Source organism: Lissotriton vulgaris, chromosome 4_1 (assembly GCF_964263255.1).
Source record: "Lissotriton vulgaris chromosome 4_1, aLisVul1.2, whole genome shotgun sequence".
Lineage (NCBI taxonomy): Eukaryota > Metazoa > Chordata > Amphibia > Caudata > Salamandridae > Lissotriton > Lissotriton vulgaris.
Genome location: NC_141691.1, coordinates 340,112,672 through 340,134,855, shown reverse-complemented (window position 1 = coordinate 340,134,855; position 22,184 = coordinate 340,112,672). Strand labels below are relative to the sequence as shown.

Below are 22,184 nucleotides of genomic sequence, written 5' to 3'. Positions count from 1 at the left end.
CGCCTGTGGTTCAGCAGTATTTGTCCTTCATCGATGTCTCTGGCTACTAATGTTTGCGTAGGACACGGGCGTGCTCGTAGCCATAGAAACAAAGTCACAATTCTGCTTGTCATTCTCACGCGGAATGTCATTTGTGCAATGTCATGCAGCAGAGAAGGCGTGGTCGCCCAGTAAACACTGGCCCTGGAAAGAGCTGGAAGGCTTTCTGCGTGTGGATATTTAAGTTTACGTGAGCTATGACTCAGCAGCAAAGGCAGATGAATAAATACTGCTGGCGTGGCCGTTTCGGACAGTGCATGCCCGAAAGAAGAACGAAGACTTTCAGTACCCAAAGGAGAGCAGTTTCCAGGTGACCCAGGCTAGAGACATTAATCGCAATCTCACTGTGAACAGGTAGCCTTTCAAGAACGCGCAGACCAGAACACACCTTAGGCAGCCGGACCACCACACAGCTTCTTTTTGAGCGAGTAATAAGCAGAGGTGAGCTTCTTCATAGAGTTTATTTGAACGTTGTTGAGCTGGGCTTTTTTTCACACGTGTTATTTCTTTTCTTTTCTGTCTGCCGTATTATTCGCCGCTTGCCGAATAAGACAAGGAATTCATATGTGTCAGGGCACAGGTTAATGTTTGAATGTTTTGAGGATGCTGGGTTTACATCCTTACCCTTACAGCACTACTTACGATTGTATTTATTACTTAGGGGCACATAGCCTTGTGCGCATGATTACTCAATTCGCCACCCTTAGCTTAGCTGGTTATCATGAAAATCTGCAGTGGTTTGGCTCACTTGTCCATTGGACACCCCAGTTTTTGGCTTAGACTCGACCTTTTAATATTGTGGTTGCTCAGTGCATTTAAGGCAATTTATATTGAGAAATATTTTCTACTGTTACTCCTAGTTCTGCCCCATACTTTCATAAATTGTGAACCTTAGTGCTAAGTTCAATTTTACCCTAAAGGATACTTGTCTTTTGTGTTGTATAGTTAATATGGATTTCTGTTTTTTAGTCTCTCCTTCTAGCACCGCCATTTTTATTATTAGGTCTTGACTACACAACGCTTGCACTGTCTCTTACAGGCATGCTGTTTTCAGGTATGGACTTGAGCCTCCTCCCGTTTTTCAAACATCCTATCAGTTGGCTCCAGTTACTGCCCTTTCGAAAAGGTTACTTTTGATTTGTGAATAGCTTTAGTAGTCCCTCCTAAGTACCGCCTTTTCTCCTTTTGTAGCCTCCCATGAAGACTGGCGCTTTTACGTCTGTTGTTATGTGCTCTACCGATTGTCTCGTGTTATCACTTCATTGCAAAAAAAAAAATTGCAATGCAATAGGTCTTGCATCATGAAAGTTTGAGCTATTTGTGTTGCAAATAATAATGCAACCCCGATAGCTCAAAGTTTCAGTAATGTATTGCATTGCAAATGCTTGTTTGCCTAGGGTTGCCAGAATAGTGCTAGAACACAGTGCCTGCCCAAAACATGTCATGGATGGACCCCTGTTATGCATTCAGTATAATAATATTAATGATAATAATAAAAATAGGCCGAACTGCCTCCATAAATGGTCACAATATACCATGAGTTCTCCCGTTAATGTCAGAGACTGTCAAAAATGGTGCCCGGAGTGGGTAAGCAGCAGACCAACATTACAGTCTCCTTTTCCTAGTATGAAGTGGCCTTGCCTCAAGTGCTAGCATGTCGCGGACTGGCATTAAATTAGTCGTCCAGATTTATTGAAAGAAGCCCTAAACTACATTACTGATGTTTTGTAAATACAATGAATGACTAAACATTACACTTTTAGATTACATTTTTATACAAGTTAGAACTGCTTCTCAAATTCTTTACTGTTTCTAATAGCTGGGAGACCATATGTCAGCGGAATGTGTCCTATCATAGAACAATTGACACCATGTGGTGGAGAAGTGCTGATGATTTCTCTGCTACAGTTTTAATCTTTTGATTAAAAGTCGACAGTCACTATGTTCTGCTTCTGGAAAGACCATTTTACTGCAGTGAATGGAAGCCAGTGACTTCCTGGTCATTGTAGGGTGACCTACATGCCTCGTAAGCTTCCCTGTGTAATTAATCAAAGTGAACTAAAGTCCTCTCCCAAACCCTTGCGCTCTGCGGTCATAAAAACAAAAATCATTTCCCAATAATCAATTCTGTTTGCTTGCCAAGTGTTCATAACAGCTGTTCATAACAAAAAATCAGACACAAGAGGAGAGGACTTTAGTTCACTTTGATTAATTTCACAGGGGAGCTTACGAGGGGAGTGCAATAGAGGGTGGGTTTTGGTAAAGTTTGTGGCGAGATTTCTGTCAATCGTGATATTCAGAGGTAGGAAACGTTTTGTGCTTCTGTCTCATTGTTTACACAGCTTTTTTGATTTATTACAGTGCCCCTGAGGAAGAACTTATAAGGGTTCGAAATGCATTGGGCTTTACACGTTGCTGACTTGAAGGAATGTAATAAGCACGTATCAATGTTTAAGCTTACTCTGGCGACATTTGATATCTGAAAATGCGTAATAAACTTTCCAGTACCATCAGGCTGTTTCCGCAGTGATTTAATAAGCTGGGATAAATTGGATTACTTTACTGGATTACAATGGATCACTATGGATTACAGAGAATCAGTGGTCGAAGTGGGGGAAAAAAAGTAGGGGAACTGTGGGCGGAGCATCAAAGGGCGGGAATAACCAGTGGATTGGGTCAGTGGGCAGAGTCAGAAGTGTGGCAGAAAGAGCAAAATATCCGACTTTTTTGTATTTTTTTCCTATTTTACTCATTTAACCGATAAATACACATGTTTATTTAAGGTTTAATATGAGTTAATGACATGAAAATTCATTCACAAAGTGGGATACGTTTACAATCCCAGAATGTCTCATATATCCTTAAAAATTGAATTGCATGCCTTTGTCTCCCAGCCATGGAGTTTCTGTCATCAGCACTTCTCCTCCCTTTTTCCACAAGAGCAGTTCAAACATGAATGGCAAAATATCCTAGTTTGGAAAATATTTTCCACAAAACTATGGCTTTGCCATATTTGCCACATAATACATCATCCGCTGAATAATCTGATGATTTTAACTAATAAATTGTTTATAGCTCAAACAGATCAAAAGTTACTAAAAAATGTGACTTGTGTTGCTGCAAAGTGAATGGCCCTTTGCAAAGGTTGAATGGTCACCTTTCTCACTGCTGCATTTGTATCTTCCACTGGCACTAATGAGGCAAAATCTTTGCATAGACTGTTAGCATGTGTAAACATTTTAAAATAATAAAGTATCAGAAAATGTACAGCCCCACTAATACCAGTGTAGGGTGTCAGAGCAATTTACATCACACACATTACACGGAGACAATCATTCATAAGTGTGTAAATCACTGTAAAGGAAATGTTACAGAAGACAAAGGACTATAATGTGTAGGAGTCTCATGACAACCATACTAGTAGGCAGCATAGTTTAATAGTGATTGGTCTGTAGAAACACAAACTCAGAATGTAAAATGTAATACCATGGTTGGGGGTTCTCTTTAATAATCAGAATTGATTTCTAACCAAATGAACCCTTTTTTGCAACATTAGGATAATCAAAGACTGGGGAAAAACCATGACGCTCTAATTTATACCTTGCAATCTGAATGCAGCTCTTACATGACAGTTAATAGCTCACTGTTTTATGTTAGGATTTTAATTTATTAACTGCAAGTAACAATAGGGAACCCACTGACCTATTTACATTATATGCACTTTGTGATCTGCATCATACATGTTCTTAGCGGCAGGTACGTTAACCCTCTGCGCTTCCTTTCCATGAGTCAAAACTTCCCCTAGATAAAACACCATCTCTCTCTACTAAGAACATTAATCACTGGAGTTATCATAACATTACCATTGTTGCCGAAAATTGTTGGAGATATTTACAACAAGGGGTGGTGAGGGACAGAGTCTCTGAATTAAGCAGAAAGCTCTCACCCAGTCAAGAGATCCGGGCTAGATCCAACACCGTTTTTTAGCTCACTGCACCATCCCAGTTTCAGAACCTGGCTGTATGCAAATTAGTCTGTTCCTGTCCCAGTGCATGATGGGAACAGGGCAAACCAAACTACAAAAGCCAATTCTTACACTGGGAAGGAAACAAGCTCCCGGGGACCGGTTTCTGGCATTACAGCCGTCTTCGGCCCGGTTTGCTTGAATCCTGATGGTGCAATGAGCAAGGGACTCATGTCTGAGTATACCCTTCCACGCTTAGGGTGGACAAACATATTTACAACAAGGGGTGGTGAGGGACAGAGTCTCTGAATTAAGCAGAAAGCTCTCACCCAGTCAAAAGATCCGGGCTAGATCCAACACCGTTTTTTAGCTCACTGCACCATCCCAGTTTCAGAACCTGGCTGTATGCAAATTAGTCTGTTCCTGTCCCAGTGCATGATGGGAACAGGGCAAACCAAACTACAAAAGCCAATTCTTACACTGGGAAGGAAACAAGCTCCCGGGGACCGGTTTCTGGCATTACAGTCGTCTTCGGCCCGGTTTGCTTGAATCCTGATGGTGCAATGAGCAAGGGACTCATGTCTGAGTATACCCTTCCACGCTTAGGGTGGACAAAAATATTTACAACAAGGGGTGGTGAGGGACAGAGTCTCTGAATTAAGCAGAAAGCTCTCACCCAGTCAAGAGATCCGGGCTAGATCCAACACCGTTTTTTAGCTCACTGCACCATCCCAGTTTCAGAACCTGGCTGTATGCAAATTAGTCTGTTCCTGTCCCAGTGCATGATGGGAACAGGGCAAACCAAACTACAAAAGCCAATTCTTACACTGGGAAGGAAACAAGCTCCCGGGGACCGGTTTCTGGCATTACAGCCGTCTTCGGCCCGGTTTGCTTGAATCCTGATGGCGCAATGAGCAAGGGACTCATGTCTGAGTATACCCTTCCACGCTTAGGGTGGACAAAAATATTTACAACAAGGGGTGGTGAGGGACAGAGTCTCTGAATTAAGCAGAAAGCTCTCACCCAGTCAAGAGATCCGGGCTAGATCCAACACCGTTTTTTAGCTCACTGCACCATCCCAGTTTGAGAACCTGGCTGTATGCAAATTAGTCTGTTCCTGTCCCAGTGCATGATGGGAACAGGGCAAACCAAACTACAAAAGCCAATTCTTACACTGGGAAGGAAACAAGCTCCCGGTCCCCGGTAGCTTGTTTCCTTCCCAGTATAAGAATTGGCTTGGTAGTTTGGTCTGCCCTGTTCCCATGATGCACTGGGCCAGGGTCAGCCTAATTTGCACATAGCCAAGTTCTGAGCTGGGATGGTGCAGTGAGCTAGAAAACGGTGATGGATCAAGCCCTGATCTTTGGACTGGGTAAGAGTGGTCTGCTTAATTCAGACACTCTGTTCATCACCACCCCCTTTTCTGAAAATTGTTGGAGGCCAGGAAGAAGGGAGCAAGTGCTTTTAAAACCATATTATGCTTACAAACACTGCGCCCCCACCTGAAGTCAGCACCCTTGCGGTCAATTTGCCCTAGAGCACCCTGCTCAAGGTTCCTGTGACCTCAGTGGCAGAGTCACTGTCACTCTATGATGTGCTGCTTAATAGTCCTGCCCGCAAGACTGGAGGTGAACTTCATGGATTTTGGTGGACAGCCCTTCAAGGTCAACCCACACCTGCCACCGCTAGGGTCCACCTGCTGGTGCTGTGACACCAGGTCTTCTAAGGTCTTGTATGGAATGTGCTCCCTCAGGAGAGTGGTCGTGGAGCCTGATCATTAAGACTGAACCTGGTACCCCAGTTCCAAATCCAGCAGCTCTGAACATAGTGCCACATCCTGTCCCCCACCAAGCACCATACTGTTCCACTTAGAGAAACTTGCACTGCACTGACCGGCTATAAACAACTGGATGTGACTCAATTCAAATTGCGCTCTAGACAAGAGCAATATGCTGCCTAAAAAAATGGAACAACATCTAGAAAAAGCAAACACCCATATGGAATGCAAGATTAAGTAAATCATGTGATATGTAGGCAGGAACAACATGGTTACCTTTTTCCTTTTACACTCATTATTCAGAAATTAGTGAGTGCTTTTACATGAAAAGTTATGGTCATGACTACAGGGCCCAGAAGGGACCCGTTTCAGTGCTCATTGCATATATCTTTTCAAAACATAGGCAGTGTGGTTTAAAGAAACCACATTTGTGAACACACAGCCGCTGTACTCATGTTGTTTTCCAATTCACCCATCAAACAGGTATTTTAGTACCTCCAGGAAAGGTGCACTTCACCACCAGGAGAAAACAATGTTGAAAGAGAGAGGAGAAAACAAAAGTAGTGCTTCACTGGCAAACACTACAAAGTGGTGCTAATGTGTTTAGGTGGCAATACATCAATATGGTCACCTTGCAACCACTCTGTCTTGCTTTAATTAGTTTATCTATTTTTAATATTTGGAAAGTTTTATTTCTCTCCACCCCGAGACTGCACTTAGATTTTGGAAAATGTGAGTAAAAGACAATGTTTCCAGCAAAAATGTTGGTATTTTTTGGATCCATTTCAAAGGGGAGCAAATAAACGTAAGGAGGAAAGAGAGGGTACCCGTTTCTTGAAGTCTAGGGTTTTAGCTAACTGAAGAGAAGCGAGACAGGAAGAGAGAGACGAGGGGAAACATAGAGGGGGGAGCAGCTGCCAGCAGCAGGAGAACTGGACACTGTCCTTGTCTTCTGTGGGCATGAAGGAAAAGACAAAGTCCTTTTCCTTCTCTGCCCGTTCCGCCCGCCCACAAAAACCAAGGCTTAACTATCGGCCTTGGCAATTTCTGCCATCCGGTAGGCAGGGTCGGATTGGGATGAAAAACTGCCCCGTGCACCCCAAAAAAAAGTGGCCCACAATTGGAGTTTGCAAACCTTCATGGCTAAAAAGGCATCCGTTTCGAGTCAGATTTGTTTTTAAATTGAAAAGTTAATTAAAACGTTAGTGTTTCTTGTTCTCTGCTCTTATTCCATTGCACGGTATTTAAATGATACTCCTAATCTCAATTGGAGAAAACTGGCAGGAGACACAAGCGAGGCTTCTCTGTCTGATGGACCTGAGGCGTGACTGTCTGATCCTTGTGACCTGCTGTGGGGGACAAAAGCTACCTCCTCTTACTGGCGACTTGTTAATTGCACTGCTGAAAAGACCACCTCTCTCAAAGGCTCACTGACACCTTCTGGGGACCCGGAATGGAAAGAGGTGCACCACGTGATGGGCGTCCTCCTGATGTCGTATTGTCATTCCACAAGTAACAATTAATGGCCTCCTCAAATTACCCTGAAGCTGGAAAAAGGTTGGAAAGTTGAACCCAGTTACACAGGGTTGCTTGAACCACAGACTAAGAAAAGCGGCCACACGCTTGCCTCTGCCACAGGCCCCTCGGGCACGATTGTCCGCCCTGCCACTTCGACCCTGCAGGGAGGCATGTTTAAAATAAGAAAGTAGGGGAACGGAATCTGTGAAATTCGAGAAGTAGGTGCCCTGCCGATCCCGCCCACTTCAACCACAGCAGAGAATAATATGGTTTATTTCAGAGGAATGTCTTCCTACTTTAGCAGTGCAGCAGCAGGGGGCACTAATGGTGCCCTTGTTGGAAGGATCTTTTAGAAATGCTGTGAAAAGGGACGGCCACAGCACTGTTCATGCACGCATTCATTTGCAGTTACAGCTAAAATTTAATTATTTTAAAAAAAGGGAAGGTGTGCACTTACTAAAAAGTACTTTCTCATTATAAACATTAGCATTAATTTTTTTCACTATTAACTGTAGTGTTGGGTGTGGTGAGTAGTAATGCATATTAGTATTCTCAGATACATAATCCCATACAAAAGGCTCCCAAAGACAAACAATTAACGTGAACTTTCATGAGGGTCGCAGGAGTACTGCTGCGGTAATACCGCATCCAGAAACTTCAACACCGTGACATGTGGTAATTTAGAGCTCTGTGCAATCTCATTATTCCATTGTGACTTCACACTGCAGAAATGGGGAATAACAACAGAGATTTTTGTTTTGTTCTTGTTAGAAGGTGGTTTTTGCCCATCTGAACCGTCCGGATTTTTTGCTCATTGAACACCTAATTTTTGTGCTTTTACTTTGGGAGTGCCTCATTAGCTGGGACTCACCCACAGTGAACTCATGATGAAAGAGACTGCATGTGTATTTTACCGGTGTCCTCCTTGTGAGAGAAGTCCGCTGTGCTGCAGCCGGAGTAAGGGGCACCGGACTGGTTACATGCAGACATGTGTGTACATGTGTGTGCACACGTGTAGGGGCTGCATGGGGGTGATTCCTGTTGTGCACAACCCAGGAGCAGGTACAGATAGAATGGTGTGGCAGGAATTAAGCAAGGTTGGGTGGTGACATGGAATAGGCTTTACAGTATGGGGAGACACTTGACACCTATGAAGATGGGGACCACATGGTGTAGTTTCACTTCCCTAGGGTCTACCAATTCCAGACACGCACCAAAGTGCACTGTAAGTTGTGTAAAAAGGAGTATTCTGCTGACTTCAAACCCATATCTGTACTCTGACTCACTTCATAGCCAAAGCCTCGCTGGGTGTGACCCTGCCAGGCTGGATTAATGACCTTCCTCCCCCAGCTGTAGCATCAGAGGCCTAGTCCTTCACTGCAAGCATTCTAAGGGCGAAGGACTGGGAGGTGGAGCTGCAGGGTATCCATCAGCAGCTGTCACCTGGTGCCAGGCACCAAGCTTCTCTGGGCCGGTGAAGACAGCTCCCTGCTGAGTTCACCCTCTTTGAGACCAGAAGGGCAGTGGGAAGTGCTCCCAGTAGCTGGGTCGGGCTACCAGGGGCATGAAGAGGCCAAGATGGTGAGAATCGGTCATCTCAGGGCTGAGATATGCCCCAGAAGGTAAGTGACCTTCGACCTCTGAGAAGACCAACAGCGAAACGCGTGGTGCTCGGCCGCCGGTTTTGGATGTGCCCCCGGGGTGGGTCAGGTCCCGGGGGCTGCCCCCAGAAGAAATAATGTCGGGGAGCGCCATTGCACTCCCTGTGAAATTTCCCCAGAGGGGTACCAGGAGCCCACCCTGCCCCCACGGAGGCAGGGGAGCACCGTTGCGCCCTCTTGGGAAAGGTGAAAGGGGCCTGGAACCCCCAACCCTGGGACCTGCAGACGTTGGGGAGCGTTATCGCGCTCCCCGTAGATGATTGCACTGGGGCCCGGGACCCCAACACCGGGCACCGAAACCCAGAAGACTCTTCCTTTTATATAGCAAAGTACAGACTGGACAATCAATTATTGAGTGTTATTCTTGCGTACTGGTAAATGGCAATTACTAGCCCACACCACCTCCCTTGAGTAAGCCTTAGACTGCTCTGCAACCCTACCCTCTGACCGTCAAGCACTACAATGGGGTGGGCAAATTTAGTCATGTTATTTGTGCAGGTCTTATTGTGATCCAATTTGAATGTGGACAATCACACTCCTTAAATATTCAATGTAATCTTGGTGATGGCTTCCTGGTTTGGTAAACTCTCCTGGGCATGAGGGTACAAGACTGTGAGGATAAATGCGTTGGCTCCCGTGGGAGTAACATCCCCAAATCGGCACACCTTGTCTGATTTTCGATAGTGTATATAAGAGTGTTGCAAGAAAATTTCGTTCATTTTATTTTTTAATTCTTTCATACTATTGCATTCATAGTACTTGTGTACTGACTTTTTCCGCCCAGTGCATTTTGGGATAACGCCCTACTTCAGGGTACTTTAGTTCTGAAAACATCAAAATAAAGCAGATTGTACAAATAGCACAGGATGAACATCCTAAATTTAACGTAGAGGACAGTGAAAAGTGGAAAATCGTGAACGGAAGTGAATGAGCTTTCGAGAATTGTGCATTGCGCGATTAAAAAAAAGGTGAATTCATAGATTACTTAATGAGACAGTGAATAAAAGTGAATGAGCGTCAGAAAATTGTGCGATGCGCGGTTTAAAAGATGGTGAAACCTTCGCCACATTTTGCATGCATAGCGTGTGTTTCTTAAGGAGTCAATGTTACTGTACAGTGAAGGTGGTGCCCGCGGTAATAGCGGAAATGCCCGATGCACCAGGTTTTGTGAGCAAGTTTAAACACCAGTTTGTTGTGCAGAAAGTGCCGAAACAATGACTTCACTCGGTGTGTTACCGAGCAGTTTTCGTGTCCGAATTTAAAAAAAGTGCAATTGTGATACCTGCGTTTAAAAGGCTACTCTCTACATGCATAAACTTGAACTGTAAAATCTAAACTTAGTGAACGCTCTCTGTTTACGTGAAGTTGACAGGCAAACAACTTTTGTACATGTCCAAATGCATAGTGAACCAACGTTTACATGCAAAAACCCTTAGCAAATATCATAAGGCTCAATGCATCCCACGCGGACTGAGGATATCTCTGAAATCAACACTTTGTAAAAACAATGCACGCTTTACGGAAAAGGGGTTTGCTATTTTGAATAAATGCTCTTTACTAATGCTCTTTGCTTATTACTAATTATAGAGGAATTGACCAAACTTATAAAGGATCTAAACAAAGAGGCAAACCAACTAAAACAAGAACTAAGTACATCTTTAAACAAAGAGGAATGGGATGAAGTGTTGAAGGACATCAACCAACAATTATTCGGAGCCTGTCATGGATGAGGCGGAGTCGGCGCCGGGACGGTACTGAAAGCTTGCCTCGCAGGCTCCAGCGCCTTCTCTGGAAGGGGAGCTTGTCATAGTTTCGGCACCGGACGGCGCGGACTTGACACCGGATGCAGCTGAGTCTGCGACTGACGAGGCACGATCGGTGCCGGCACATAACGTTTTGGCGCCGTGTTGACACCGGGTTGTGGACTCTTATCTAGAGGCCTCTGGAGAGAGTTTGGCGCCGCCCTCACGCCCGGTGTCGCCAGTGCCCCCCTTGGAATTTGTGGAGCCTCCTCAGGAGCTTCCAGTTCCGGGAGGCGCTTTGCCTCCACAGGAGCCCCATCAGGATCCTCATTCTTCCATGGGGCTTCCTTCCCTGGGGCATTGGTTGCACCCTCAGTGTCTTGGGAGGGTCAGCTTACAACCCTCCCTCACTGATGAGCTGTTGTCCCCTCTGTGGAGGGCTACCGAGGCTGGTGCGTTTTTTTTTTTAGAGTGGTCTCATTGGCCATCCGCATTTTAAACATGCAACCCCTTCTGCCCCCATGTCTGTGGACCCCTTGCTTGAGGTCTTTCACTGTGGGTCTGGGAATGTTGAGCCTCTTCTGCCTTTTGAGGCTTCCCTTTATGATGCCATTTTGGGTACCGGGGTCCGGCCTGCTTCAGGTGGCCCGTTCAGTTTTGCACCGCCACTGTCCAGCTCCACATTATTCTGTTTGTCTTTTTGTGCATCCTGATGTGTAGGGGTTTGTGTAGCAGACTTCCTTTCCTTCCCTGCCCCCTCTAACGCTTCCTCCCTCTCTGGAGTCCAGATGGCATGAGTCATGGGGTAGGAACATCTTTGCGTCCACTAGTGCAGCCCTACTGTCCTTAAATACAGTGTGTGTTTTGGCTCTGGCTACCTCTGCCCCTGTGGGACTCTGCAGAGTGCTTGCTTTCTCCCACCTCTGAAGGTGCTCGTGTTGATCTCCTTCACCTCCTCCGGGATGGCCGTGACCTTGCCTAATTCCCAATCCGCTCAGTCCTAGATACTGCGGATTCTTTGGGCTGAGCTATGGCGGGTTCTGTTGCCTTAAGGCGTCACGCTTGGTTTTGAGATATCATCTTCCTTGAAAATATCCGGGAGTGACTGGTTGACTTACCCTTTGATGGGGTTTTGCTGTTTGATGCTCATTTCGAATTGGCGGTTCACCGGCTCCTGGTGGGCTTTCATCCTCCCACTTAGGTCTTCTTAGGCTTGTCTTCCGTGGTGGTATTTTTTTTCATTTCACATCTTTTAGATGCGCTCTGTGTTTAACATGGGCATTGAGCCTTACAACTTCTTTTTTTCTGTAGTCAAGGGTGATTACCCATTTATTGGCATCCTTTGGATGCATTTTGCTTTGAGCTGCCTGTTGGCCTGCTGTGGCCATGTTCCACAGGTTGCTGTGTCTGGTCCTCTGACTCTGTATTGAGCCAGTGGCTCAGCTCGGCAATGTCATATGACTCGGAACTCAAGTTCACAGGTTCGGTTTGTTACTGCGCTCTTCTGGCTTGGCTTATTGCCCTTAGAGGTGTTTCCCATTGTTTGGGTATGGATACTCCATGTGGGGTACTTGTACACTATTATATAGCTTTGCTTATCTCACCTGGGCCTGGAGATCCTGTGGGCTCCATGCTTCGCTTGGTGGTCCGTTGTACGATGTTCAATATTTTTCCCTGGTGCCATCTGCTTTCACCATGGTCATCCACCTCCTTGGGAGGTTTCATGGACTCCTCTTCAAAAACGGCTCCTACCTGCCCTTACTGTACTAGGTATGATCCGGTATGGACATGTTCATGCTCCTGGCTAGTTCTGTCTCTACATAATTATATGTTTATACATTTATGTATACATGCCGGTTGCCTTGCTATTCCTCTTCCTACGCCACCTCTTGTCAAAGCTGTGAGGTCTGGACCAATATCTCCATGTGTGGGGGAGCTTTTCTGAGTTGTTGCAAGTTGCCCATAGGTTCCTCCTTGCTTCCGCTTCCTGGGGTGATTTCCCAATTTGACATGTGCTCCCTTTTCGGTGTTCGAGGCTGTATGTGTCTTTTATGGAGTGTTGGTCTCGGATTCTGAGACTCTTCCCACCATTCGTTAACTTGGTGTTTTTGGCCACTTCCTTCGGATATGTCTTTTTTCCAAATTATCACCTACTGTTGTTAAACCTATGCCTGCGGGACAGCTCTTCTGATGGCAGTGGTCCTTGACTACTGCTTGCAAGCCTATATTGTGCGTTGTTTCTCACTTTGGCTTAATACTGCCTGGTTGGGCACTCTTATGCTTCTTGTTTAAGCCACTTTAAGGTCTCCATGGCAGTTTGCCTGCTGCATATTAGTACCTGCTTCAGCGGGTTTAGAATTGATGCTAATTGCCCCTAATTACCCTTCTTGGGATTGGGTGTGAACTTGGTGTTTTTCTTGTCCCGCCGGCTATTCCCAATGCATTGCTCAGGTTCTAGCTCTTGTCTTTGGGCTCTTGACACCGGCTCCTTCGGCTTCCTTCTATAGGCTAGTCTGTTAGGCTATGGTTGCATCTCTTCAAGTTCCTTTCGAGCTGGGGTCGGTATACTCATCGTACGCCATTAAGCGGAGAGTGGTCCTTCTTCCTCTCTCTCTTTTTCTTTGCTCTGGTAAAGGGCTCATGCCGTTCTACCTGTCATTTTTATACGGGTATGGTGTAGCGCCATTCTTGTGTTTTAGGATATCTACTAATCTGGTATTTCTGCTCTTTCGAGCTGCTTGGGTTGCTGTCTGGCTGTTCTGCCACAGCTTTTCCCCTTTATCCGTCACTCTGTTGCCTGATCGGATGCTTGGTGCTTTCTGTTGTTCTGTCGCAGACCCACCTCCCCTTTGGGGTATGGCTGTGGTATCTATTCTAAGTTAAGGAATCTGCGGCTAGATGTCTCTATCAGATGTACGAGTTACTTACCTTCGATAACGATGTATCTGGTAGAGACGTTGTCTAGCCGCAGATTCCTTAACGCCCACCCAGCCTCCCCGTTCTGTGAGAACCTTGCAGATTGGTGTTCTCCGCTGGCCTCTTCAGTAGCCATTGGGTTAGCTATCACAGGAGTTCAGTGTGTGGCTCCTCTCTAAGTGTTTCCATATAAGTTAACCTCTGCTGAAGGGCTTCTTTCCTATAATACGGCACAAAGAGATTTGTTTTCCTCTCCAGTTACCTTCCCTTCCTTACCTCTTTTCTATTGACCCTCCGGCCCTGGTCTCCTTTTGGTCGTCCTCTTGGGGGTCGGTTGTGCTCTATTTTCAATCTCCATTATTATAGGGAAAGGGCCCGTCTTTTCATCCTTCCTAAGGTGCACAGTTGGTTTTCTGTGCTCCTTTCTTAATAAACGACACAGTTCTACATGGCAATATGTAAATGTAAATGTAAATGTATTTGAGCTTATATAGCGCACAGCTACCCACAAAGGGTTTCCCGGCGCTTGCTTAGGGAACCCGTCCTGGTATTCCCCTGTGAGATAACCCCGGCAGGGTATCCACAAGGTGAAAGCCAGGCATCCCGCCGCGAGGGGCCGTTGTGGAGATTAAGCAAGCTATTGCCCAGAGTCGCAGAGTGTGAACCCGTGAGTCGAGAAGGCACCGGAGCAAGAATTATCGAGTCCGTGGAATTTTTGAGCCCAACACCCGCCGAGGCGGGGAATTGAAACCTGGTCCAGGGCTGATCTCAGCTTCCGGGTCTGCCGCCTCTAACCCCTGAGCCACACTTCTCCACCTATCAGTCTAGTTCAGTCTGTTGAGATGTTCTTCTGCCGCTGCACTCAGGGAAGGGTCTTCGCTTAGCTTGCAGGGCTTTTTTCTCACAGCTTTCACTTACATGTAGGCGCTGTCTTTTATGATGGTATCTCCACCATCCTCCTTCTTGTACACAGATTTTTCATCCCTCACACACTGTTCCCATACTTTCACAGTTTTTTGTTGGTGGCTCTGCGTTGTGCCGCGGAAAAGTTTCTCCAAAGAAAACTGACTTCAGCATGCTGAAGTCACGTACGTGGACGACGTCACTGCGGGGTTATATGGCGCCGTCCCCCGACGCTCAGAGGTGCTGCTACAAAACATTTCCTGATCCAGTCTGATGCCTGGGGATATTCTAAGTTAAGGAATCTACCGCTAGACAACGAATCTACCAGGTACATCGTTACCGAAGGTGAGTAACTCTCTCTTCAGCTGAGGTCAATGGTTTAAGTCTTGAAATAAACGCTTCGCTAGTACTTCTATGCAACAAAGTAGGCACAGGATAGAGAATCTCAGTCTTGTTTTTCTAACCTTTTTGGGCTTCATGGTGTCACATTTGAATCACATAGGATGAACAAACTCTTTAAACCTCATTTACTACAATTTCAGTAAAAGTGTTTCCACAAGAGATAACTGTGATATTACATTTTGAAATACATTTAGAAGAACAATTACTAACTGTGCTTTGCATGTTTGTCTGCATTTATTTGTGATAATTGAGTACTTGCATGAGCGGACAGAGATTTCAGATGCAGACGAGTGGTGTATCTACAGTTTTAATACAGCAATCACAATTGTCTCTAAATTAAAAAATTGTGTTAAATGTCAGAAAACCACATTTCACATAATTAACATGTGTTTACCCAGTGCAAAACAGATTAAATGATCCCCAGATTGCCAAGATTTCTCTTTTGTGAAGGGGCACTTCACAAAAATGAGATAATCACTGCAGCATGTAAAATGAGATAAGCGTAACCGATAGCGACCAACCCATGCAAAATACAATTTGCAGTTCTATTAGGAAACAAAATGTAACTGAAAATGCATGCCAGTATTATCCGTAAATGTTTTATAAATTGTGAACTTTTTTTTAGCGTTTTACATGAGCACCAGTTACATTACACAAGAACATGTTTGTTTGTTTTGGTAGACACAGGGAGAATAAGTGATGTGCGTAGAATCACAGAATGTTGAGCCGATGCCGAGACTCGAACCTGGTTCCCAAATTCCACAGTTAGCTGTTGTTCATCTTCCAGTCCCCAATGCCACGCCAAATTCAAAACTGTTTTATGTGGGGTTGAATGGGTCCTTTGCACATACCCTGGTGATCGAAAGCCCACAACAGAAAGGTCCCACATCAAAATGTCTATAACTGGCAAAAATGTGTGGGTGTGTCATAGTATTGGAAGTGAATGTGACCTTCAGTCTTGATGACGCTGTTGACTGAGGCTATGGAATTTTGTGCTGGCCAGAGATGTTGGCATGCTGAGTTGCCATTAAGAAAGGTTAATGCGGGTGATGTGCCTAAGAAGTAGGGTACAGTACCTACCTTTATATTCCAGAAGGTCTTTTGGGAGATGGTCCAATTAACCCCTAATTCCAGCATTTTAGTTACCTCAGCTTTAATGCTGGCTCTGACATGGTCGGAGAACCTGTACAGTTTATTTTGAACAGGTAGGCTTTCACCAGTGTCAATTTATTTATTTTATTTATTTATTTTAGTTTCTTATATCGCGCTGGACTCAATCCCGTATGGGTATCTCCGCGCTTTGCCGGTCAGAGCATTAACAGAGTCAGAAGGAGATGATTAAAGAGTCTGAGATGCTTCCTGAAGGAAGAAAGTTTTTAATGCCTTTCTAAAGGACAGATGGTTGGTGGTCATTCTCAGGTCTGTTGGAAGTTTATTCCATAAGGCAGGGCCAACTGAGGAGAATGCTCGGTCTCCCTGTCTGGATTTTTTTGTTGCAGGTGCACATACCACTCAGTGATGCCTGAGGGTAAAGAAAACAGCCTAGCAAACTACTCCAGAACCTGCATGCAGTCTCTGTGCTGCAGGTCTGTCAACTTGGGAGAGAGTGCAACTCCACTGACTCAACTTTCACATTAGTGGAGAGGAGGCCGGGCACTGGCTAAGTTTCCTCCGTCACTCCCTCCATCAGTGACCGGTAACATGGTCATTTCTGCCCTGTCATGGTGGGGTTACTGAGTGTAGTTAGCAATTGTCCTTTGTATATTCCTTACATACAGCCACACAATAGAAGACCTCGGTGTGCCTACATTGGCCATCTCAGACAGAAGGGGAGAAGGGTGGAGCTCTGCACAGCCCCATGTGCACTTCAATAGTCTGTGTTGTGCTCTTACACAAAGAACATCACACTAGCCATTTGTGCTTGGGGACAGACTGGTGCCTGGGCAGGGAGGCCAGAAAATCCAGACACATCTGTGAGGAGAAGTCTCCAGTAGTTTCTCCCACTTCTGAGGAGGCACCAAGTATAAAAATGGGACCCTCGTGCCCATTGCTCTGGTTCACTTTGTAGACATTTGGAAGGCCTCTCAGAGGACTGCCTGGTGCTGTGGCATGCTGTGTACTTCCGAAGATTTATTTGCTGCACCAAGAAGAACTGCTCTGCTGCCTGAAGCCTGCTCTGAGCCCCAGAGTTTAGCCCTCGTCCTTGGGCCCGGCTCTTTTTTCCTTGAACCCAGGACTTCCAGAGTGACTCCAAGGGCTAGGTGACTGGTCTCCTGATCAGAGCCTCATTCATAGAAAATGCTCCAACCATCTTGAACCCAGACCTGGGCCCTGCCTGAGTGAGTGCTGATCCTCCAAGTGGCGCCTCTCCAGTGCAGTGGCCTTGGAAATGGTGCTGAAGTGCCCAGACAGCCCAAATGCAAAACTTGTGACTTTAAAGGTTCTTACCCAAAAAGTGCACCAAGTACCAAGAGAGGAGATTGGACCTACCTGCTCTTTGTTCCTTACTTGATCAGCCCAAGATGCCTAGCCGGTCCGCCTGACTTTACAGAAGCTTCGGCTAAGTTCTTTTCTGCAGCAGCAAATTCTGTTCAGCGGTTCCTCTCAGACGGGGTATCCGGTCTAGTGCAGCAGTCATTGCTTACAGCCTGCAGCTTCACCCCTCTGGAGATTTCCCACTTCCAAAAAGGAGACTAAGTCTGAACAAAGTAATCTTTAGCACAACTTCGTCCAGCAATTCCCCAATGATGATACCTCTTCCTTGGACACTGCTAGCTGCCTTGCCCTGCTGAATTTGACCTTCTCATGCATTATTTTCTAAAATTCTTAAGGTAGGCAGAGACTAGGCCCAAACAACTTTGTGTATCTGACATGCACTCCATCGCGATCTGCCATAACTTCCGGCTGGTCTTGCGTGTCTAGTTGTACGCGGTTGGCGCTTTGATCTTTTAGGCGCTGTTTTCCACTTCAAACTTTAAAAAAATTTAAAAATTCATAACTCCGGTTCTCCTGATTGGATTTGTGTTGTTTTGGTGTCAAATAATCTATACCAGTTTACTATATTTTCGTGTGTTTTCTCTTTATTACTGTTTAAGTGCTGCATAAATACTTTACACACTGCCTCTCAATTCAGTTTGACTGCTTTTGTGCCAAGCTACCAGAGGGTTAAGCACAGGTTAATTTAGTGACTGTTTGTGGTTCACCCTGACAAGGATTGTGATTGTTGCTTGAGAAGAGCTCACACCCCCTCAACCAACAACCCAGTTTCTCACAGCACCTCATCTGGCAAAATGTACACCTTGTCCTGGACATGTGGGAGTCAAAAATATAAAATCTCACCTTTACACAAAGATAAATATCTTCATTCTTGTCATTCCTATATCCCCAAACATCTAGCTTACACTTCTAGGGTACAAGGGCATATGTACTAGTGGAAGAAACGCTTAGTTACACTCTACAGCAAGGGATGCAGCCAAATACCACTTCCACTGGCCTGAGTGCTGATCTTTCATCCAAGTTCCCTTTCATTCTTTCTCGCTTTGTCAACTTCAAGAGGCAAGCTTCCCTGACACCTGAGAGCAACCTTGAGAGCCTAAACTCAAAAGAAAGCCCTATTCAAGTCGTCAGTCTGTTCTTAAGAAGACAGCGGTACCACAAGAATATTCTTCTTCCTGTTTTCAACAAATTCTATCAGTTTTTTTAATTCCAAGTAGTGGAGCCCTAAATCCCGTAAACTATGCCTGTGAAGCTCACTCGCTTATTCTCTCCCTATTATTAAGAATTTCTTCTACCTTATTTGCAAATTTATAGGAGAGCGCACCATTTATCGTGTTTATCAAGGTGGCGAGCTGGCTGAGCTCCTAAAGCCCACAACGGACTTGCCTACTACAATGAGGCACCATTCTCTTCCCACCAGTGGAAACCTCCTCGAACTGGATCTCTAACTTTCATTTAATCACGAGTAAAAGAAGCCAACACATTTACAGGAAATCATTTTTAACACACAAACTTGACAACTTGTGAAATATGATCTCAGCAGTGTGCTGGCATGTTGCCTAGATGGAGTTTCAAATGACATGAAATCACATTTTAGAACGTACAGTCAGTCGAAGGTATCACAGCACTCGTGAAAGTGTTATTTAAAGTTCATTATTGAAATATTCCAAGTGAAAATCTCATCTCTACAGTAAAAGTTTTCCAGCACATTTTTGGTATGAATAATAGTTTATTTGTGGAAATTTTAGAGTGAATTAGTTCACAAACATATTAAAGGCTTCAATAAATAGCGAAAACAAAGTAGTCTCTCCTTGCTGATTTTATTCCTTACCAACTCTTTTCCAAACCTCTTTCTCCAATCTCTCTCTATCACATCTCTCTCAACTTCAACTTCACCCTGCTTTTTAATGTCAAATGTCTCTATTTCATCCCCCACTCAGTTTCAACTACTTCAAGCCAGTTTACCAAACATATTCAAATTATGTATTAAACTTTCAGAAAAGAGCCACGCAAAAACATCAGTAAGTTCAAGCTGTCATCAACGCCAGCCAAATTGTACCAAAGAAACATTGAACAAGCACTGATAAAGCCATGTTTTTTTGTTCTTGAAACTAGAATTTTTGTGATAAAACGCTATTCAGATTCTAACCAGCCTGTTCCTCCAAATGTAGGAAATACATGCTAAGGGTGACTTGGATGCGAATTAGTGCGCAATATTAAAATAAGACCTGTTCAGAGTGCTTTAAATTGAAGCTTTAATGGTTGTATAGTCATAATCACAAATAAATACCCCTCTACGACAAGCATTCCCTCTGCAACAGTAAAAGTTTAAGTGCTACTCTAAAGATTTTTTTGTTTCTTCGGATGAAACCTGATCATTTTCTCCTTAATTCGATTTACCTGCCTTGTCCCTTCATTCTGCTATCTATGTGCACCCTAATCTGGCTATGAAATGCTTTTCCACTCTTCTGAGCAAAGGAAGTGTAAGGGGCTTGGAGGTTGGAGAAGTAAAGAGAGTTAAAGAGAATGGTTTGGTGAGAGAGGTGATGATAGGGATGAGGGAGATCGATAGGTGAGGTCTAATTTATCTCCAATCACAAAAAACAAGGGTAGTTCTGGAATCAGTTATGACTCAGGAAAAGCAACTCCTATTATGGGTAATATCTTCCTTGCAGAAGGACCTCGTTCTGTATTGTCCCCTACACTTCATGCAGGATTGGAAAAATCTTCTCTGGGATCCCATAAATAGAAGGTCAAACTGTGGCAGCGGAAAGGGGGTAGAGTCGCGAGGGGTGGAGTCTTGAAAAGCAGAGTCTGATAATCAACTTACATATTTATTTTTCAGAACTCTCAATCTAAGATGACAGCTCTGGTAATCCCACTTGGGCACCCTTTAAATTGTGCTGTTTTGGGGAAACCTATATCACACTATTTTTTCCTTGGTGCTTCCTCCATCCTATGTTGTTGTTTTAGCAAACTCTGCACCCTTTGAATTTGCGTTCTCAGTTGTGGGAGTCACTCACCGATGTAGATTACCCTACTTATTCACCCTACAATATCACTTGTGCTTCATCCAATTTCTCTTTCAATAATAATATTATACTTTGAGCCTCATAAATTGACCATTTTATTGATAGGCCATAATTATATGTACAGGCATAGTTCAGATGTTACCTTTTCTCTATGATGCACACTTTTCCACAAACTTGCTACCTCCAATTACTGCCAATCGGTACCAGTTGAATGTGCTCATTCCTTAATTACTCTGTATCTCTCCGGATTGCAAATTCTCACTGACACTGAGCTTTAACACTTAAATGGGCTATCTTCTTTTTCTGAAATACATTTGCTACCAATGACTTTTAGCCCTTTCCTATACCTCAAAGCCTCTTATAGACACTAGAACATTCAAAGCCCCAAAAACACCAGCATAACTCCCTTCATTAATTGACATTGAGCAACTCAGCGCTGGCACTCCTGAAAACACCTCATGGGCGGACAGATCCCCACACATGGAAGCCTCGAGCAGACACACACACACCCCTCCACAGAACTCCCATTGTTCCCTAGGAAGGTTGCTGCCATCAGCTTTTCATGAAGAGATGGTGCACACACATAGGGAATAGCTTTGGTACCCCCCAAGAATCATAGGCATCATCTTTCCCCCCTTGTGGGCTTTGATTTCCTCATCAAGCTTGAACTGACAGGAACTGCACAAGCCCTGCTTCAATCAGCACTACCTGCAAGTTGTTCTTACAGTAAATGGGATACATGCAACAGGCAATTAACCCAACAGCCTGTCTCCAAACATTATTATTTATGATTTCAGTGGCCTAAGAAATATCTGCATTTAGCACTCTCTGTGAAATATGGGGATTTCGTGCATTGCATTTGGTGCTGTGAAAGCACAAGAACATATAATATGCATATACAATTGTTGCTAATTCTCTCAAGAATTCATGTGTTTGTTTTTTTTCTCTTAGTTTCCTACTGCATTTTTTAAAGGAAGAGTTAATATGTGTGCTGCCTTCTGCTATGAAGTTTTAAAGTGCTGCACTTCCAAAATCAGCACAACAAGGAACGAGGCCTCTGCACTTCTTTACCTGCTTATGAGAAACAACTTTGAATTCACCAAGAGGAAAACATTTTTGAGAACTCACCTGCAGGTCAGTGGAATCAAAACCACCAGTAAATGACTTGTTGGTACAGTATGATACTCTTTTGAAATGCTGGTGTTGTTGAACTAGGTTTGGACTTTGTGCATAAATGTATATTCAGAGCTGCACTGCCAGTCTACAGTGCTCTGGGGAGATTCCTTGTGCTCTTTTGTGCTTCATATTAACAAATAAGGTGGTTGCTACTGACACTCACAGCTAAAACAATCAGGAGCTTTTTTACAAGCCCCTTGCGCCGCTGGTGCGTCACATTTAATATGGGAAAAATGATGTACCAGTGGCGCAAGAGGCTTGTATATAAGCCCTTAATCACATATAGTATCTGGTAATGTATTTAGAGTTCAGCAAAATGCCACTGGTCCTCACCAAAAATTAACCTGTAAATATCAAGAAATGGTTCGGCTTCTTTGCACATTGTTCAGTAGAGAAGTGCAAACATAAGGGCCTGATTCACAAAGGTAACCTTCCACTTTTGGCTAAGTTTACTATTTTAGGCCTACCCTCTCATTTTATGTATGGAGCTCTCTGTCCCGACTACGAAGTCTCGGCAGTCATAAACTTACCATTAAATCATAGTTTGTGACTACCATA

At 44.4% G+C, this 22,184-nt stretch overlaps 1 protein-coding gene across 5 annotated transcripts in view; it reads left to right on the top strand.

Annotated features, from left to right (window-relative positions):
* DOCK11 (dedicator of cytokinesis 11) overlaps window positions 1-22,184 on the top strand; it is a 1,133,414-nt gene that overhangs the window by 910,265 nt on the left and 200,965 nt on the right. For all 5 annotated transcript variants that reach the window (XM_086918718.1, XM_086918717.1, XM_086918722.1 and 2 more), the window contains one exon: window positions 21,402-21,584. In XM_086918718.1, the coding sequence (XP_086774844.1) occupies window positions 21,402-21,584 (183 nt within the window). The remainder of the gene's footprint in view (window positions 1-21,401; window positions 21,585-22,184) is intronic.